Source organism: Heterodontus francisci, chromosome 46 (assembly GCF_036365525.1).
Source record: "Heterodontus francisci isolate sHetFra1 chromosome 46, sHetFra1.hap1, whole genome shotgun sequence".
NCBI classification, from domain to species: Eukaryota; Metazoa; Chordata; class Chondrichthyes; order Heterodontiformes; family Heterodontidae; genus Heterodontus; species Heterodontus francisci.
Window position 1 is genome coordinate 15,184,645 of NC_090416.1, and position 15,278 is coordinate 15,199,922.

At 43.4% G+C, this 15,278-nt stretch overlaps 1 protein-coding gene across 1 annotated transcript; it reads right to left on the reverse strand.

Annotated features, from left to right (window-relative positions):
* Positions 1-1,405: 1,405 nt before the first annotated feature.
* Positions 1,406-5,437, reverse strand: LOC137356722 (immunoglobulin lambda-1 light chain-like). The gene is made up of 4 exons (XM_068022444.1): positions 5,283-5,437; positions 4,814-5,141; positions 4,395-4,426; positions 1,406-2,064 (listed from the first exon to the last, which is right to left on the reverse strand). The coding sequence occupies exons 1-4, from the start codon at positions 5,329-5,331 to the stop codon at positions 1,736-1,738; spliced, it is 738 nt and encodes a 245-aa protein (XP_067878545.1). The 5' UTR covers positions 5,332-5,437; the 3' UTR covers positions 1,406-1,735.
* Between the last annotated feature and the right edge of the window lie 9,841 nt (positions 5,438-15,278).

Genomic DNA, 15,278 nt, shown 5'->3' on the forward strand with positions numbered 1-15,278 from the left:
ATTATACTCACAAGCAAACCTATGTAATTAGCAGGTTGCGCATTGCGCCCCTGCTTCAGTGCATTCATGGTACACAGGATTATTACGTCATGACGCAGGGTTAAAATGTAAATACGCTCGTGGTCACTCACACTAATCGCCTCCCACCACCATCCCTGCACATGCTCAGTGGTGACACTCAGTGTCTCTTGTTCTGAGGTCATTTCGCAGACATGATTAAACATATTCAGATTCCTCACTTCCTTATCCAGCCGCAGGGGAACAGGAGTAGATCCAAAGTGGATTATCTCACACTCCCCCACATTGAGCGACACCTGTCACATTTCAGTCCACTCACAACCTGGATAGACCCGCTTGGTACTTACTGCTCACATCCTACACACGTTACTGTGTCTCCTAACATAACACCGCCTACCAACCTGGATATAAAACACCCGACTCCTTCACCTGAGTCACTAATAAATATGATGGAAGGATTGAGGCCCCAGCACTAATCCCTGGAGAACCGTCCGTGCCACATACGGAGAACCTGAGACCTCCTATTTATCCCCACTCCCTGTCTCCTGCCTCTCAACCAATTTCCAACCCAAATCGAAAGGCTGCCTCCAATTCCATGTACGTCAATTGTGACAATAATCTTTAGTGTAGAACCTGATTTATGCCTTATCCAGAGACCATCCGGATAACATTTATGGACACTCCTTTGTCTAAGAATAGCAACGGCCTCAAGAGATGGAACTATATTAATCAGACATTATTTAACTTTAACAAAGCCATGTTGGTCCCTCTGTTCAGTTTACATTAAATAGTGTTCACTCTCACTATCCCCAATGACAGAGTGTAATAGCTTCCCTACAACTGATGTGACACAGACAGACCGGTAGTTACCTGGTTCCACTCTCCCACCCTTCTTAAATTATCCAATGTCTGAAGTACTGTGTACAGTTCTGGAAAGACTATCGCAGAAAGTGAATAATGGATGATGTGGAGACACACCAGAATGTAACCAGGGATCCAAGTGTTAAATTATGTGGAACGATTACATAATCTAGGCTTGTATTGCTGGAATATGGAATGTTAAAGGCCGATTTGATTGAGATTTGTAGGATTTTGAAAAGGATTGATAGGGTACATTGAGAGAAACTACTCCTCCAGGAGGGAGCGATGTCCTGAACAAGGAGACATGTTTTTAAAATTATTAAATCCAATGGGGAATTCAGGAGAAACTTATTTTCCCAGAGAGTGGTGAGAATGTGGAACTCACTACCACAGGGAGTGGTTGGGGCAAATAGCAGAGATAAGTGTTTCTGTCCTGTACTTTCATATAATGTTGTCTGGGCTGTAAACTATGCTCTCAGTTCCCTCAATGTCACTTTAAGTGTTGAATAAAGTTGGACCATATTAATTTCAGGTCAGCATTTCATCTTTATTAAGAGCTGTATGACACAAGTTCCCAAACACAACACGGTCACCGACTAAAGGGGAATCCGTTCCCATTTTACACACAGCGGAAGTTTACACACAGGAAATTGGGGACAATTCTACAGGAAATTCCATGTCACAAAGTCAGACAATCATTTCACCCGCTTCTGATATTATTCAACATTCGGGTTGTCCGCCAAAAACTGACATTGCTACAGTGATTACATTGCAAAACAACAAAAAAAGAGGATTCCACATATTGAATAATATTTCATCAGCAATAACTCAAACTCTAAACCCCAGTTGCCCCCTCTCAGTCGGAACAAGCGGTGGAGCTGATGGTTTTGAGGAGAGGTGAGCTCAGAGAGCCGTGATCCACACTGCAGGTATAGCTGGAGCCCTTATTCCAGGCAGTGGCGGGGACTCTCAGGTAACTGCTCAGGCTGTAGGTTTGATCACTGTCCGTGGACACGGTGCCTGTGGTCACCCCGCTGTCTGTCTCTTTATCATCCACTCTCCAGAGAACCCGCACGAAACCCGGCTTAAAGTGGCTCACCAGGCAGGACAGAGTAGCCCATCCCGAGTCTATTTCTTCTGAGGAAGGAGGGAGCAGAAGAACTGATGGTTTCCGATCCTCACTACCTGTTTTTGAGGGAAAAGAAAATTCATTAATATATAACCCATTCGCAGTGGGACACTCTGAGCTGAAATCTGATTGGATGCTGCATTAACTCTCCTTATTCACATTAACTTTAAACTGAATTACTGATCCATTCAGTAGTTCCAATAAATTCTTAGGTCTCTCGTTCCTGAGCTCATCTGCCAATTCATTTTCCTCGAGTACAACAGTGACGATAGTTCAAAATTACTTCATTTGGATCCGAGGACCTTAAAACTGCTGCATAAATGACCGAATCACAGACTGGGAGGGAGCAGCGGGAGTCCATTTTGCCCATCGTGTTGGCTCTTTGAAAGAGCTATCCAATTAGTTCCCGCTCCCCCCCACTCTTTCCCCATATCCTTGCAAAATTTCTCAATTTCATGTATTTGTCCAATTCCCCTATTGAAAGTTACTATTGAATCTGTTTCCATCGTCCTTTCAGGCAGCGTGTTCCAGATCACAACAACTCGGTACGTTAAAAAAAACTCTCCTCATCTCCCCCTCTGGTTCTTTTACTAATTATCTTCAACCTGTGTCCTTCTGGTTACCGACCCTCCTGTCAGTGGAAACAGTTTCTCCTCATTTCCTCTGTCGAAACCCTTCCTGATTTTGAACGCCTCAGTTAAGTCTCCCCTTAACCTTCTCTGCTCCAAGCAGAACAATCCCAGATTCTCCAGTCTCTCCACATTAACTGAAGTCTCTCATCCCTGGTCCCATTCTGGGAAATCTCCCTCCACACTCTCTCCAACACCTTGACAGTGTGATGCCCAGAATTAGACCCTATACTCCAGCCGGGGCCTATCCAGTGCTTTATAAAGCATTAATGCATCCACTTTGTTTTGTCCGCTCTGCCTCTATTAATAAAGTCCAGGATACCATCAGCTTTTCAAACAGATTCCTCAACGAGTGCTGCTTCCGACAAAGATTAGCGTACACACAGCCCCAGGTCTCTCTGTTCCTGCACCCTCTTTGAAATTGTATCATGAACAAGACAACCTTTCTTTCGGATAAAATAAGAACAGGGAAAGCTGCAACTACAGACCGGCTCAGTCAGTAAGTGTGAAGATTAGCAATTGGCCGCTTCAGATACAGTTCACAGCCCCGAACCCGCACTCAGCTGTCTGTACCCGATATAAACACTGAGCAACCGGCTGCATTTTCCAGCATTTCCACTTTATATTTACATATACATTTCCAATATTTGCTGTTTCTTTTTTGTTACCATTTGTATATAATGCCGCGTTTGCTTGTCTTAAAATGCAGTCAGTGTTCACGTTAAAGATGTGAATTCATGAAGCTGTGACCTGCTTTTCACTGAGTGTCCATATATTTTCTGACATCACAAACAGCGCAGATTCAACACAAAGATACCGGGGATAAAAGGGTTCAATTGAAGTCTTGAAGATGAATGTACTCAATGACTGAGTATTCAAAGCGCCCTGTTAAAGCAGAACCTTCAAACTCGAGCCAGGCCGTTCAGGGATGATGTCAGGGAGCATTTCCTCACACAAAGGGGAGTGGAAATCTGGAACTCTCTTCCCCAAAGTGCTGTTGAGACTCGGAGAGGGATCAATTAGAAAATTCAAAGCTGAGATTGATAGATTTTTGCTGGAGAAGGCGATTAAGGGTTACAGAACCAAGGGGTTAATATACAGATCAGCCATCGTCTAACTGAATGGTGGATTAGACTGGAGGCCGCAATGATTTCAACCAAGTCCACTCTAAAATAAATTATCTGGTCATTATCTCATTGCTGTTAGTGGGATCTTGCTGTGCGCAGATTGGCTGTCTGTGTCCTGAAAGGTACTAAGACTGGCATTTCTATAGCGCCTTTCACAACCTCATGACTTCCCAAAGCGCCTTAGAGACAATGAAATACTTTCTGAAGTGTGCTCACTGTTGCAATGTAGAAATGCGGCCGCCAATATTAGCACAGCACAATCCCAACATCAGCCCGACGATAAATACCAGTTACACTGTTTTTAGTGATACTGAGAGAGGGATAAATATTGTTCTCAGGAGATCTCTCTCTGCTCGATCAAAAGACAGCGCAGAGACGAGAATGTTGTGGTTGACACAGGGATTGTTGGAAATGGAGAATGAAGAATACTCTTAAACTAATTTTTGGAACAGTTCCTTTCCCCCCGATGCGGAGTAATGCCAATTCTGACCTGTTTAACGTTTCTGGGTGTAAATAAATCCAACATCAAATTCGCGAAATCGAAATTCATCTGCCGCTCGGCAATAAAATTGGCCATAAATGAATAAATAATTGAAACAATATGAATGATAGGATGAGGGAATTACTTACTCCGTAAACTCAGGGCGGTCCCAGGTCCGAAGGTAAACACAGTGCAGCATTTTAATGGGACGGGTCACCTAAAACCCAGGCTGGGAAGAAAGAGGGGAAAATATTAATAATCTGTCCTTTATCACATTCCCTTTCACATTCTGTCTTTCACAGGGGCCGGAATGCTGACAGTCTGCAGAAAGATTTTCACATGTCAGTGAGGAAACCCTGAGAATATCAGTGTTTACCTACCCAGCTAATAGTCCAAATATTGGGGAAAATCCAAATAAACCCATGGAATTCCGGTGAGATTTTCCACAAGTTACATAAGGAATATTTCTGAAGCTCATTGCACAGTCTCAGGCAGGAATATTTCAGCAGCTGTTGGATTTCTGAGTGGTTCTGTTGGTGCAGTTTTTGTATTGCCTGTCTCACTGTGTATATAGCCTGCTGAGCTATCCCAGGTAGCACAGTAATAGACGGCGGCGTCTCCCGGTTCCAAGCTGCTGATGGTCAGAATGTGACTGTTACTGGAGGTGTCTCTGGAAGGTTGAAAACGGTCCGTGAAGCCGGTGCCTCGAAAGATATCATCATCTGTATCATGCCTTATCACCCACACCGGAGCCTCTCCGGGTCTCTGTCGGTACCAGTGCATGTTGTAACTGCCCACATTGCCGTTCTCCATCGCACACTTTAACTGGGAGGTCTCACCGGCGGAGACTGGGTCGGAAATTGGGGTCTGATTGAGGACAGGAACCGCCAGGACACCTTCAACACAAATCACAAGAGAAAAAAAACACATTCAATGTATTGGAGTAAGTCGGTCATTCATACATCAATAAACATGGCTGTAAAACCGGCCCATTCTCGGTATTTAACAGATAATCTGTGCCTAAAACAATCTCTCACCTGTTAAGTGGAGCAGCAGGGCCCACAGGAGATGCATCACTGCAGCCATTCCACCGGAAAAAGCGACAACAGCAACTGCCCAAATGTCTGCCTGAACCTGTTGGTGTAAACTGGGAGAGCGGCTCCGCTTCCAGTGTCTGTAAAAGGAGATTCCGAGTCTATTTATTGCCCGTTATGCAAATGAGTGGGAGGGGCAAGAAAAGCCTTGGCGGCAGATTCATCTTTCAAGATTGGGTTTAAAATCTATTTGTGATTGATTAAAGTATTGTTAAAATCTTAACCTTTGCTTTGCCAATGTTTAATTGGAAATTGGAGTTTGCGTTGCGGGAAGGTTCCAATATCTGAAGATTTTTTGCCTTTAATAACTATTTAGTCTGTCACTCCCCCAGAATCAGGAGGTGCGGGTTGTTGAGATACCGATTAACGGATTGACTTTGCCCTCAATCACGGGGGTATCACGCTGTTAAACTCTAATCAAAACAGAAAGTGCAATTTCAGATTTCCAGCATCTGCAGTATTTTGTTTTATTTAATGTTAAACTCTGAAATCCTGCTACACATTTTAAAATGTTCCATTCCCCTAAAATACCCATTTCAGAACAGGCTGACACCCGTTTCTCTCAGTCAGCAGCAAGACAAACCTACATTTATCTCTCCCTTTTTAACATTTCACCTCACATGCGATTTGGTCTTCAGTCTGTAAATAAATCTCGGATGAAAATACTCCTGAGGTGGAGGAAAGGACTCATTAGATAAACGGGAAAGGGTGAGGATGATGAGGGACATTATAGACCCTGCTCCAGTTCACAGTGAAGTTGTTATATTACAGCCTGAGTCACTCCTTCTAAAACACAGCAGGACAAATAAAACTTGCCACAGTATTATTAACTGATACTTTGGCTTTAAATTGCTTCTGGTCCGATTAAGATCCCCTTTTAAACCCTGTTACAAGTGGATTAGCGGCAGGGTCAGGATCTGTGATGTTGAAAACTTTAAATCTGTTTGGTGTAAATCCCTTACTCCCCACATTGAGTCTCGGCCCGCGTTTTTTAACAGACAGAGCGAATCAGGTTTGTATCAGTTACTTGAGAGCGAAGGGAAAATGCATTAAATTGTTGATAAGTGGGTTGGCTGGAGATATGAACTTGAAAGGAAAAATTATTTTTGTTAAATAATGATGTAACTATGAAGTGAGTTATCAGTGTAGTTAGAAAATCACTGAGAGCGGCGGGAAGAATTGACGCTCCCGGGAGCATCCCAGTGAATTTAGACAGAGATAGGTTCCCACATGGACAAGGAGCTTTTCAGTGAAGATCAGACGCTTGTTTCTACGCTTGAACTGATCTGTTAACATTATTTAAGGGGCTGAGGTGCTCAGACTGAAGCTTCTCTCTCAGCCTTGGACTGGGACCGAGTGCTTTCTTACTGCTGACACCGACACTTCCAGACTGGACAACCAATCACGGCAGAGCACAGCTCACACCGGGCACTGCACCAGGGGCAGTATTTGTTACCAATCCCTAATTGCCCTTGACAATTGAATGTCTTGTTGGGCTATTTCAGCGGGTAGTTAATAGTCAACCACATTGCTGCGGGTCTGGAGTCACATGTAGGCCAGACCGAGTAAGGATGGTTGATTTCTTTCCCTAAAGGACATCAGAGAACCAGATGATATTTTCCAACAATAAATGAAACTTTCATGACACCATTACTGAGACTAGCTTTCAATTCCAGATTTTTATTTAGTAAATGTAAACTCCACCAGAAGCTGTGGTGCAATTTGAACCCATGCCCCAATGCATTAGCCTGGGCCACTGGATTATTAGTCCATTGACATTACCAATTTTGCCACCGCCTCCTCCAACTGCAAAGCCACTTATAAGGTTGGCAGTCCTCAAAGTGGAAAAGTCACCAGCTCCGGATGGGATTCATCCTCAATTGCTGAGGGAAGTAAGGGTGGACATGACGGAGGCTCTGGTCACAATCCTCCAATGGCCCTTGAAAATAACTGGAGGCAAATCTTACACCGCTGTTTAAAGAAAAGAGAGAGAGATAAACCCAGCAACCTACAGGCCAGTGACCCTAATGTCATTGCTGGGGAAACGTTTAGAGGCCATAATAATCTGGGGCAAAATTAATTGACATTTGGAAATATGCGGGCAAGTAGTCAGCACGGATTTTATGTTTGAGAAACCTGATCGAGTTTTTTCATGAAGTAAGAGAGAGGATTGATGAGGCCAGAGTGCATGCTGCTGTGCATGAGGACATTTAAAAGGCATTTGACAAAATATCACATAATAGACTTAATGGTAAATTGTAGGATTAAAGGGACAGTGGCAGCATGGATAGAAAGTCAGAAAGGAACAGAAATCAGAGAGTGGTGGTGAATGGTTGTTTCTTAGCCTGAAGGGAGGTATACAGTGGTGTTCCCCTGGGATCGGTATGTTTCATCACATCAATGACCTAAAATTGGATACACAGGGAATAACTTTTCAGATGATATAAAACTTGGAAATATAGTCAATGATGAGACAGACAATCTTAAACTTCAAGAAGACAAAGACAGACTGGTGAAATAGACACGTGGCAGATGAAATCTAACAGGTTGAGATCCTTGCCTTTGTTGTCAGAGAAGTCGACGACAAAAGGAAGGAAGTTATGCTAAACCTTTATAGAACACTGTTTAGGCCTCAACTGGAGTTCTGTGTTCAATTCTGGGGACGGCAATTTCGGTAAGACATGAAGGCCTTGGAGGGCGTGTGGAGGAGATTTACTGGAATGGTCTCAGGGGTGAGGGAATTCAGTTAATGTGGTGAGACTGGAGAAGCAGGGATTGTTCTCTTTCGAGCAGAGAAGGTTGAGGGGAGAGAGAATAGAGGGCTTCAAAGTCATGACGGGTTTTGACAGATAAAGAAAATCTGTCTGCAGTAACAGACAACTGGTATCCAGAGAACTAGATGTAAGGTGAATGACACAAGAACCAGAGGTGGAAAGAGGATCTTTTATGTTACCCAGTGTGCTGTTGTGATCTGCAATGCACAACCTGAAAGGGAGGTGGAGGTGGAATCAAAAGCAACAGTGGAAACAGAATTGGATAAATACTTGAAGAAAAAATAATACAGGGCTACGGGGAAAGAGCAGGGACAGGAGATTATTTGATAAATCTGCCAAAGAGTCAGCATGGACTCTTTTCTGTGCCATATCATTCTATGATCCTATGCTTCTATTACATCAATCCCAGTCACGATCAGCAGGGTGTCCTCCTCGCGCAAATTTTGGGATAAATAAACAATCTGGCCAGGAGCAGTGGCATCACCATATCCAGCTCAATGACTCTCAGAGTTCCTTGTCATATGATACATGGTCAACAGTGCCACCTACTGTAGAGGGAATACCTGGGAACAGTGCCACCTACTGTCGAGGTAGCTCCTGCGAACAGTGCCACCTCCTGTCTAGGGAATACCTGGTAACAGTGCCACCTACTGTCGAGGTAGCACCTGCGAACAGTGCCACCAACTGTCGAGGGAATACCTGCGAACAGTGCCACCTACTGTAGAGGGAATACCTGGGAACAGTGCCACCTACTGTCGTGGGAGTACGTGGGAACAGTGCCAACTGCTCGTTTTATTTATGTCTGAGCTCTCCAAGGTTCGCAGGAGTCTATTCAACCTCTATGTGCTGCACGATATCAGAGTTATGTTAATTAGCGCATCAATTCCTCATCATGTATCTCCCACCCACTGCTTCAGAGATTCGATATCAGCACTGATGGGCCCACTCTTATCCAGGCACGACGTCCACACTCAGTTCCTGGCTTTGGACTGGAGATGTTGTACGAGATGATTTTGTGGATTTAACAGTGAATGTGGCACCGTCATTGCACCCTGCACCTGATGACGTCCGGTGGCATTCGGCCCATTGCCTACGTGCCATCTCTGTGCAACAGCTCTCCCCTTAGTCCCCATTCCCCAACCTCTTCAAATTTTCACCTTTCAAATAATTACCCATTTCCTTTTTCAAACCTATTCTGGATTCTGTTTCTGCTGAGACAGTGCATGACCATTAACCCTCTGTGTAAGCGATATTCGCCTGGCCTCTCTCTCAGTTCTTGTCGGGATGATCTTAAGTTAATAGTGACTCATCAACTGGTGCAAACATCTCTGAAGAGAGAGAGATTGATGATAAAAAGCTCGGTGGAAAAGTAAGCTGTGAGGAGGAGATAGAGAGGCTGTAAAGGAGATAGACTGGTTAAGTGAGTGGTTAGGAAAGTCGCAGATGGTATATAAAGTGGGAAAATGTGAAATTATCCACGATGGTAAGAAGAATAGAAAAGTAGAATATTTTTTAAATGGCGAGGGACTGGGAAATGTTGGTATTCCAAGGGATTTGGGTGTCCTTGTACCCAAATCACAGACAGTTAACATGCAGGTACAACAAGCAATGAGGAAATCAAATGGTATTGTTAGCCTTCATTGCAATGGAGGTGGAGTAGAAGATCAAGGACATCTTTCTGCAATTCTACAGAGCTTTAGTGAGCCCACACCTGGAGAACTGTGTACAGGTTTGGTCTCCATACCTAAGGAAGGACATAATTGCATTCGAGGGAGTAGAATGAAGGTTCACGAGATTGATTCCTGGGGTGAAAGGCTTGTCTTATGAGCAGAGATTGAGTAGAATGGGTCAATATTCTCGAGAGTTTAGCAGAATGAGAGATGATCACATTGAAACATATAAAATTAACAGGGTAGATGTTAAGAGGCTGTTTTCCCCTGGCTGTAGAGTCTAGAACTAGGGGGTCACAGTCTCAGGATAAGGGCTCGGCCATTTAGGGCTGAGATGAGAAGACATTTCTTCACTCAGAGGGTTGTGAATCTTTCGAATTCTATACCCTAGAAAGCTGTGGGATGCTCAGTCATTGAGTATATTCAACACAGAGATCAATATATTAATGGATGCTGAGGGAGTCAGGGATATGGGAAACGGGCGGGAAAGTGGAATTGAGGCAGAACATCAGCCATGATTGTATTAAATGTGGAAGAGGCTCGAGGGGCCGAATGTCCTATTATTTATTCTTATGTGTGAAAGTTAAGAAGTGGGTGTGAAATCCAGAAAAGAGCTTTATTGATTTAAAAGCTACTGTAGGACATCAAACATTTATTCATCCAGTCAAATCCACAATGTTGATGATTCACATGGCTGAATAGCCAGATTCCAGACTGCATCTGAGAACGGTACTGAAAGCACCTCAGCTCAGGCCCGCGTCATCTGTCTACAGGGGACCTGGGCGGTGTTCTGAAAGCCTTATTTTAGATCCTGATACCAAAATCGATGCTGTTTTTGTCTTGTTTGTGATGTGGTGCAGGTGGTGTGATCACTCGCTGCAGGGGGTGGGAGAGGAGCCCCGGGGAGGAACCGAAACCTCCCTGTTCACTGTCTGATAAGCAGCAGAGAGCAGCAGCATCTGGGCCCAGTTCCCCTGCTCTGAAACAAACAGAAACAGGACGGAAATCTCAGAAACACCGTTAAACGCTCACATTCTTGGACACGTCACACATTTGCAACAACACAACCCATTATCCGGACTGGGCCCCTCAGAAGAACTGAACTGAACTCCTGCTTTAAAACACTCCTTTAATCGTAAATCTTTCACCGAGCTTTTGGTCACCTTTCCCAATATCTCCTTATCTGGCTCAGTGGCAAATGTTGTCCTGTGAAACGCCTTGGGACGTTTTACTAAGTTAAAGGTGCTATGTAAATGCAAGGGTGACACATGTGCTCTCAGCACTGACCCACACAAGGTTAAGAAAGTTTAAGAAGTCCTTGCAATTGAACAACAGGTTTGATGTTCTTGAGCTTGTATGGACAAGAGCAAGGCCTGTATTGTGGATGAGCAGACTGACCATGGCACCATGGTACAGGAAGCCTTTCAAACGGGGGTGCAAAAGGGACAATAGTGGTATTAGGGAACAGTATAGTGAGGGGCATTGACACTCTTCCCTGCAGCAAAGAACGAGAATCCAGAAGGCTGTGTGGCCTGCCCAGAGCCAGGGTTTAGGACATCTGCTCAGGGCTGGAGAGGAACTTACAATGGCAGGGCGAGGATCCAGTTGTCGTGGTTCATGTAGGTACCAATGACATAGGCAGGACCAGCAAAGACGTTCTGCAAAGTCAGTATGAGGAGATTGGCACCAAATTAAGAAGCAGAACCTCAAAGGTAATAATCTCTGGATTATTACCTGAGCCAGTGCAGACTGGAGTAGGGTAAATAAGATTAGAGAAATGAAGGCGTGTGTTTGAAGTAGGTTCTGATTCATTGGACACTGCCACCAGTACTGGGGAAAGTGGTGTCTGTACCGTTGGGACAATTTACACCTCAACCGTGCTGGGACCAGTGTTCTCGCGAGTCTCATAACTGGGGAAATAGAGAGGGTTTTAAACTAAATAGTGGGGGAAGTATATCAAATTTGGGAAGATGTGGTAAATCAGAGAGTAGTGACAAGGCAAGAGAGAAAGGTATTAATATGGGAAAAGATAAACAGACCGTGACAGGAAGTGACAGTGAGTACAAATCTAAGAGTAAATCAGCAGACAAAGTCAGAGGTAACAAAAATCATAAAAGACAAATAACAAAGGTTCTGTATCTAAATGCACGTAGCATTCAAACAAAACAGATGAACTGATAAAGCAAATAAAAATGAATAAGTAGAATCTGATAGCCATTACAGAGACATGGCTGCAGGATGACATAGATTGGGATCTGAATATTGAAGGGTACCTGACATTCTAAGAAGGGCAGGAAGCTCAGAAAAGGTGGAGGGGTGGCTCTGTTAATTAATGATGATATTAGCACAACAGAGAGGGATGATCTGTGTTCAGGAAATCAGGATGTAGAAGCGGTTTGGATCGAGATAAAAAATGATAAAGGCAAGAAGTTCACTTGTGGAAGTGGTGTGCAGGCTCCCTAACAGAACCCACATGGTCGGACGGAGTATAAATGAAGAAATAATGGGAGCTTGTCAGAAAGGTACAGCAATCATCATGGGGGATTTTAATCAATATATAGACTGGAAAAATCAGATGGGCAAAGGTAGCCTTGATGAGGAGTTCATATAATGTTTTCGTAATAGTTTCTTGCAACAGCACGTTCTGGAGCCAACCAGAGAGCAGGTTATACTAAACCTGCTATTGTGTAACGTGATAGGATTAATTCATGACCTCACAGAAGACAGGCCTAGGCAGCACTGATCATAATAGGATTGAATTTAACATTTAATTTGATGGAGAGAAGAATTGATCAAAGACAAGCATTTGAAACTTAAATAAGGGACATTATGAGGGCATGAAAGCAGAGATAGCAAAAGTGAACAGGCAAAATAGGTTAAGGGATGGGTCAATAGAGATACAGTGGCAAAAATTTGAGGGGATATTTCAGAATACACAGCTTAGATACATTCCAACAAGAAAGAAAAATTCCAATAACCATTAGTTGTTAGCTAAAAAAGTTCAAGATAGTACCAAACTTAAAGAAAAAAACATATAATTGTGCAAAGATGGGTGGCAGTTCAGAAGATTGGACACAATATAAAAAACATCAAAGAACGACTAAAAGATTAATAATTAGGGTGATATTCGAGTACGAAAAAAAGCTCGCTAGAAATATAAAAACAGATAGTAAGAGTTTCTGTAGATGTTTTAGAAAGCAAAGGGTTAACAAAGTGAGCGTTGGTTCGATAGCAAGTGAGTCTGGGGAATTAATAATGGAAAATAAGGAGATAGCAGGTGAATTGAACAAGTATTTTGCATCGGTCTTAACCATAGAGGATACAAGTGGCATCCCAGAAATAGCTGCAAATCAGGAAATGGAAGGGAGAGAAGTATCCAAAAAAATTACAACCACCAGGGAAGTGGTACTGAGCAAATTGTTGGAGCTGCGGGCTGACAAGTCTCTGGGTCCTGATGGACTTCATCCTAGGGTCTTAAAAGAAGTGGCTAGTGAGATAGTTGTTGCGTTGGTTTTAATTTTCCAAAATTCCCTAGATTTGGGCCGGGTTCCATTTGATTGTGAAATGGCCAATGTAACTCCTATATTCAGAAAGGGAGAGAGACAGAAAGCGGGAAACCACAGGTCAGTTAGCTTAACATCTGTCTTAGGGAAAATGTGAGAAACGATAATTAAAGATGTTATAGCAGGGCATTTAGAAAAATTCAAAGTAATCAGGCAGAGTCAACATAGTTTTACGAAAGGGAAATCATGTTTAACCAGTTTATTGGAGTCAATTCTTTGAGGGAGTCACATGTGCTGCGGATAAAGGGGATCTGGTGGATGTATTGTTCTTAGATTTCCTGAAGCCATTTGATAAGGTGCCACATCAAAGGTTATTGCAGCAAATAAAAGCTCATAGTGTCATGGATAGAAGATTGGCGAGCTAACAGGAAACTGAGAGTAGGCATAAATGGGATCATTTTCTGGTTGGCAGGATGTAATGAATGGTGGGCCACAGGAATCAGTTCTGGGGCCCCAATTTTTGTCAATTTATATAAATGGCTTGGATGAAGGGGCCGAAGTTATGATTGCTAACTTTGCTGATGACTCAAAGATAGGTGAGAACATAAGTTGTGAAGAGGACATAAGGAGCTACAAAGGGATATAGCTGGTTCAGTTAGTGGGCAAAACTCTGGCAAATGGAGTACAATGTGGGAAAATGGGAATTTGTTCATTTTAGTAGGAAGAATAAAACAGAAGCATATTATCGAAATGGTGAGAGATTGCAGAGCTCTGAGATGCAGAGGGATGTAGGTGTACTAGTGCATGTCTCGCAAAAGCTTAGTTTGCAGGTACAGCAATAACATGTTACTGTTTATTGCAAAGGGAATTGAATAACAAGTAAGGAGTTCATGTTGCAGTTATATCGGGCATTGTTGAGACCACATCTGAAGTACTGTGTATTGTTTTGGTCTCCTTATTTAAGGAAGGATGTAACTGCATTGGAAGCAGTTCAAGAAGATTAACTAGTCTAATACCTGGAATTGGCAGTTTGTCTTCTCAGGAAACCTTAAACAGCCTTGGCTTGTATCCACTTCAGTTTAGAAGAGTAAGAGGTGAAACATATAAGAGGGATCTTGAAAGGGTGGTTGTGGAAAGGATGATTCCCCTTGTGAGACAATCTAGAACTAGGGGACACTATTTATAGATAAGGGATCGCCCTTTTAAGACTGGGATGAGGAGAATTTTTCTGTCTCAGAGGGTTGTGAGTCTTTGGAATTCTCTTCCTCAAAAGGCGGTGGAAGCAGAGGCACTGTATGAGTTTAAGGCAGAGGGAGATAGATTCTTGATAAGCAGGGAATGAAAGGTGATCGGGAGGAGGCCAGAATGTAGAGTTGAGGTTACAATCAGATCATCCATGACCTTCTTGAATGACGCAACAGGCTTGAGGGGCCGACTGGCCAACTCCTGCTCCGTATTCGTATATTTGGAAATCAAACATTCTGGTGATGAGCTGAGCTCAGAATAATCCTCATCTTTCACCATCATGGAGGCAGTAGCCACAAGAGAACGATTAATAATCCTTACTCACCAATACACTTACATAACCCAGTGCACACAGTGCTTTGGGAATAACCTCCATTATACTCACAGGCAAACCTATGTAATTAGCAGGTTGCGCATTGCGCCCCTGCTTCAGTGCGTTCATGGTACACAGGATTGTTACGTCATGACGCCGGGTTAATATGTAAATACGCTCGTGGTCACTCACACTAATCGCCTCCCACCACCATCCCTGCACATGCTCAGTGGCGACACTCCATGTCTCCAGTTCTGAGGTCATTTCGCAGACATGATTAAACATATTCAGATTCCTCACTTCCTTATCCAGCAGCAGGGGAGCAGGAGTAGATCCAAAGTGGATTTTCCCACACTCCCCCACATTGAGCGACACCTGTCACATTTCAGTCTACTCACAACCTGGATAGACCCGCTTTGTACTTACTGCTCACA

Coding starts and splice junctions, on each gene's coding strand:
- LOC137356722 (XM_068022444.1), bottom strand. CDS start 5,331: ATGGCTGCAGTGATGCATCTCCTGTGGGCCCTGCTGCTCCACTTAACA. Junction 5,142..5,282: donor CCTGCTGCTCCACTTAACAG/GTGAGAGATTGT, acceptor TTTGTGTTGAAG/GTGTCCTGGCGGTTCCTGTC. Junction 4,427..4,813: donor GATAGCTCAGCAGGCTATAT/ACACAGTGAGAC, acceptor CACTGTGTTTAC/CTTCGGACCTGGGACCGCCC.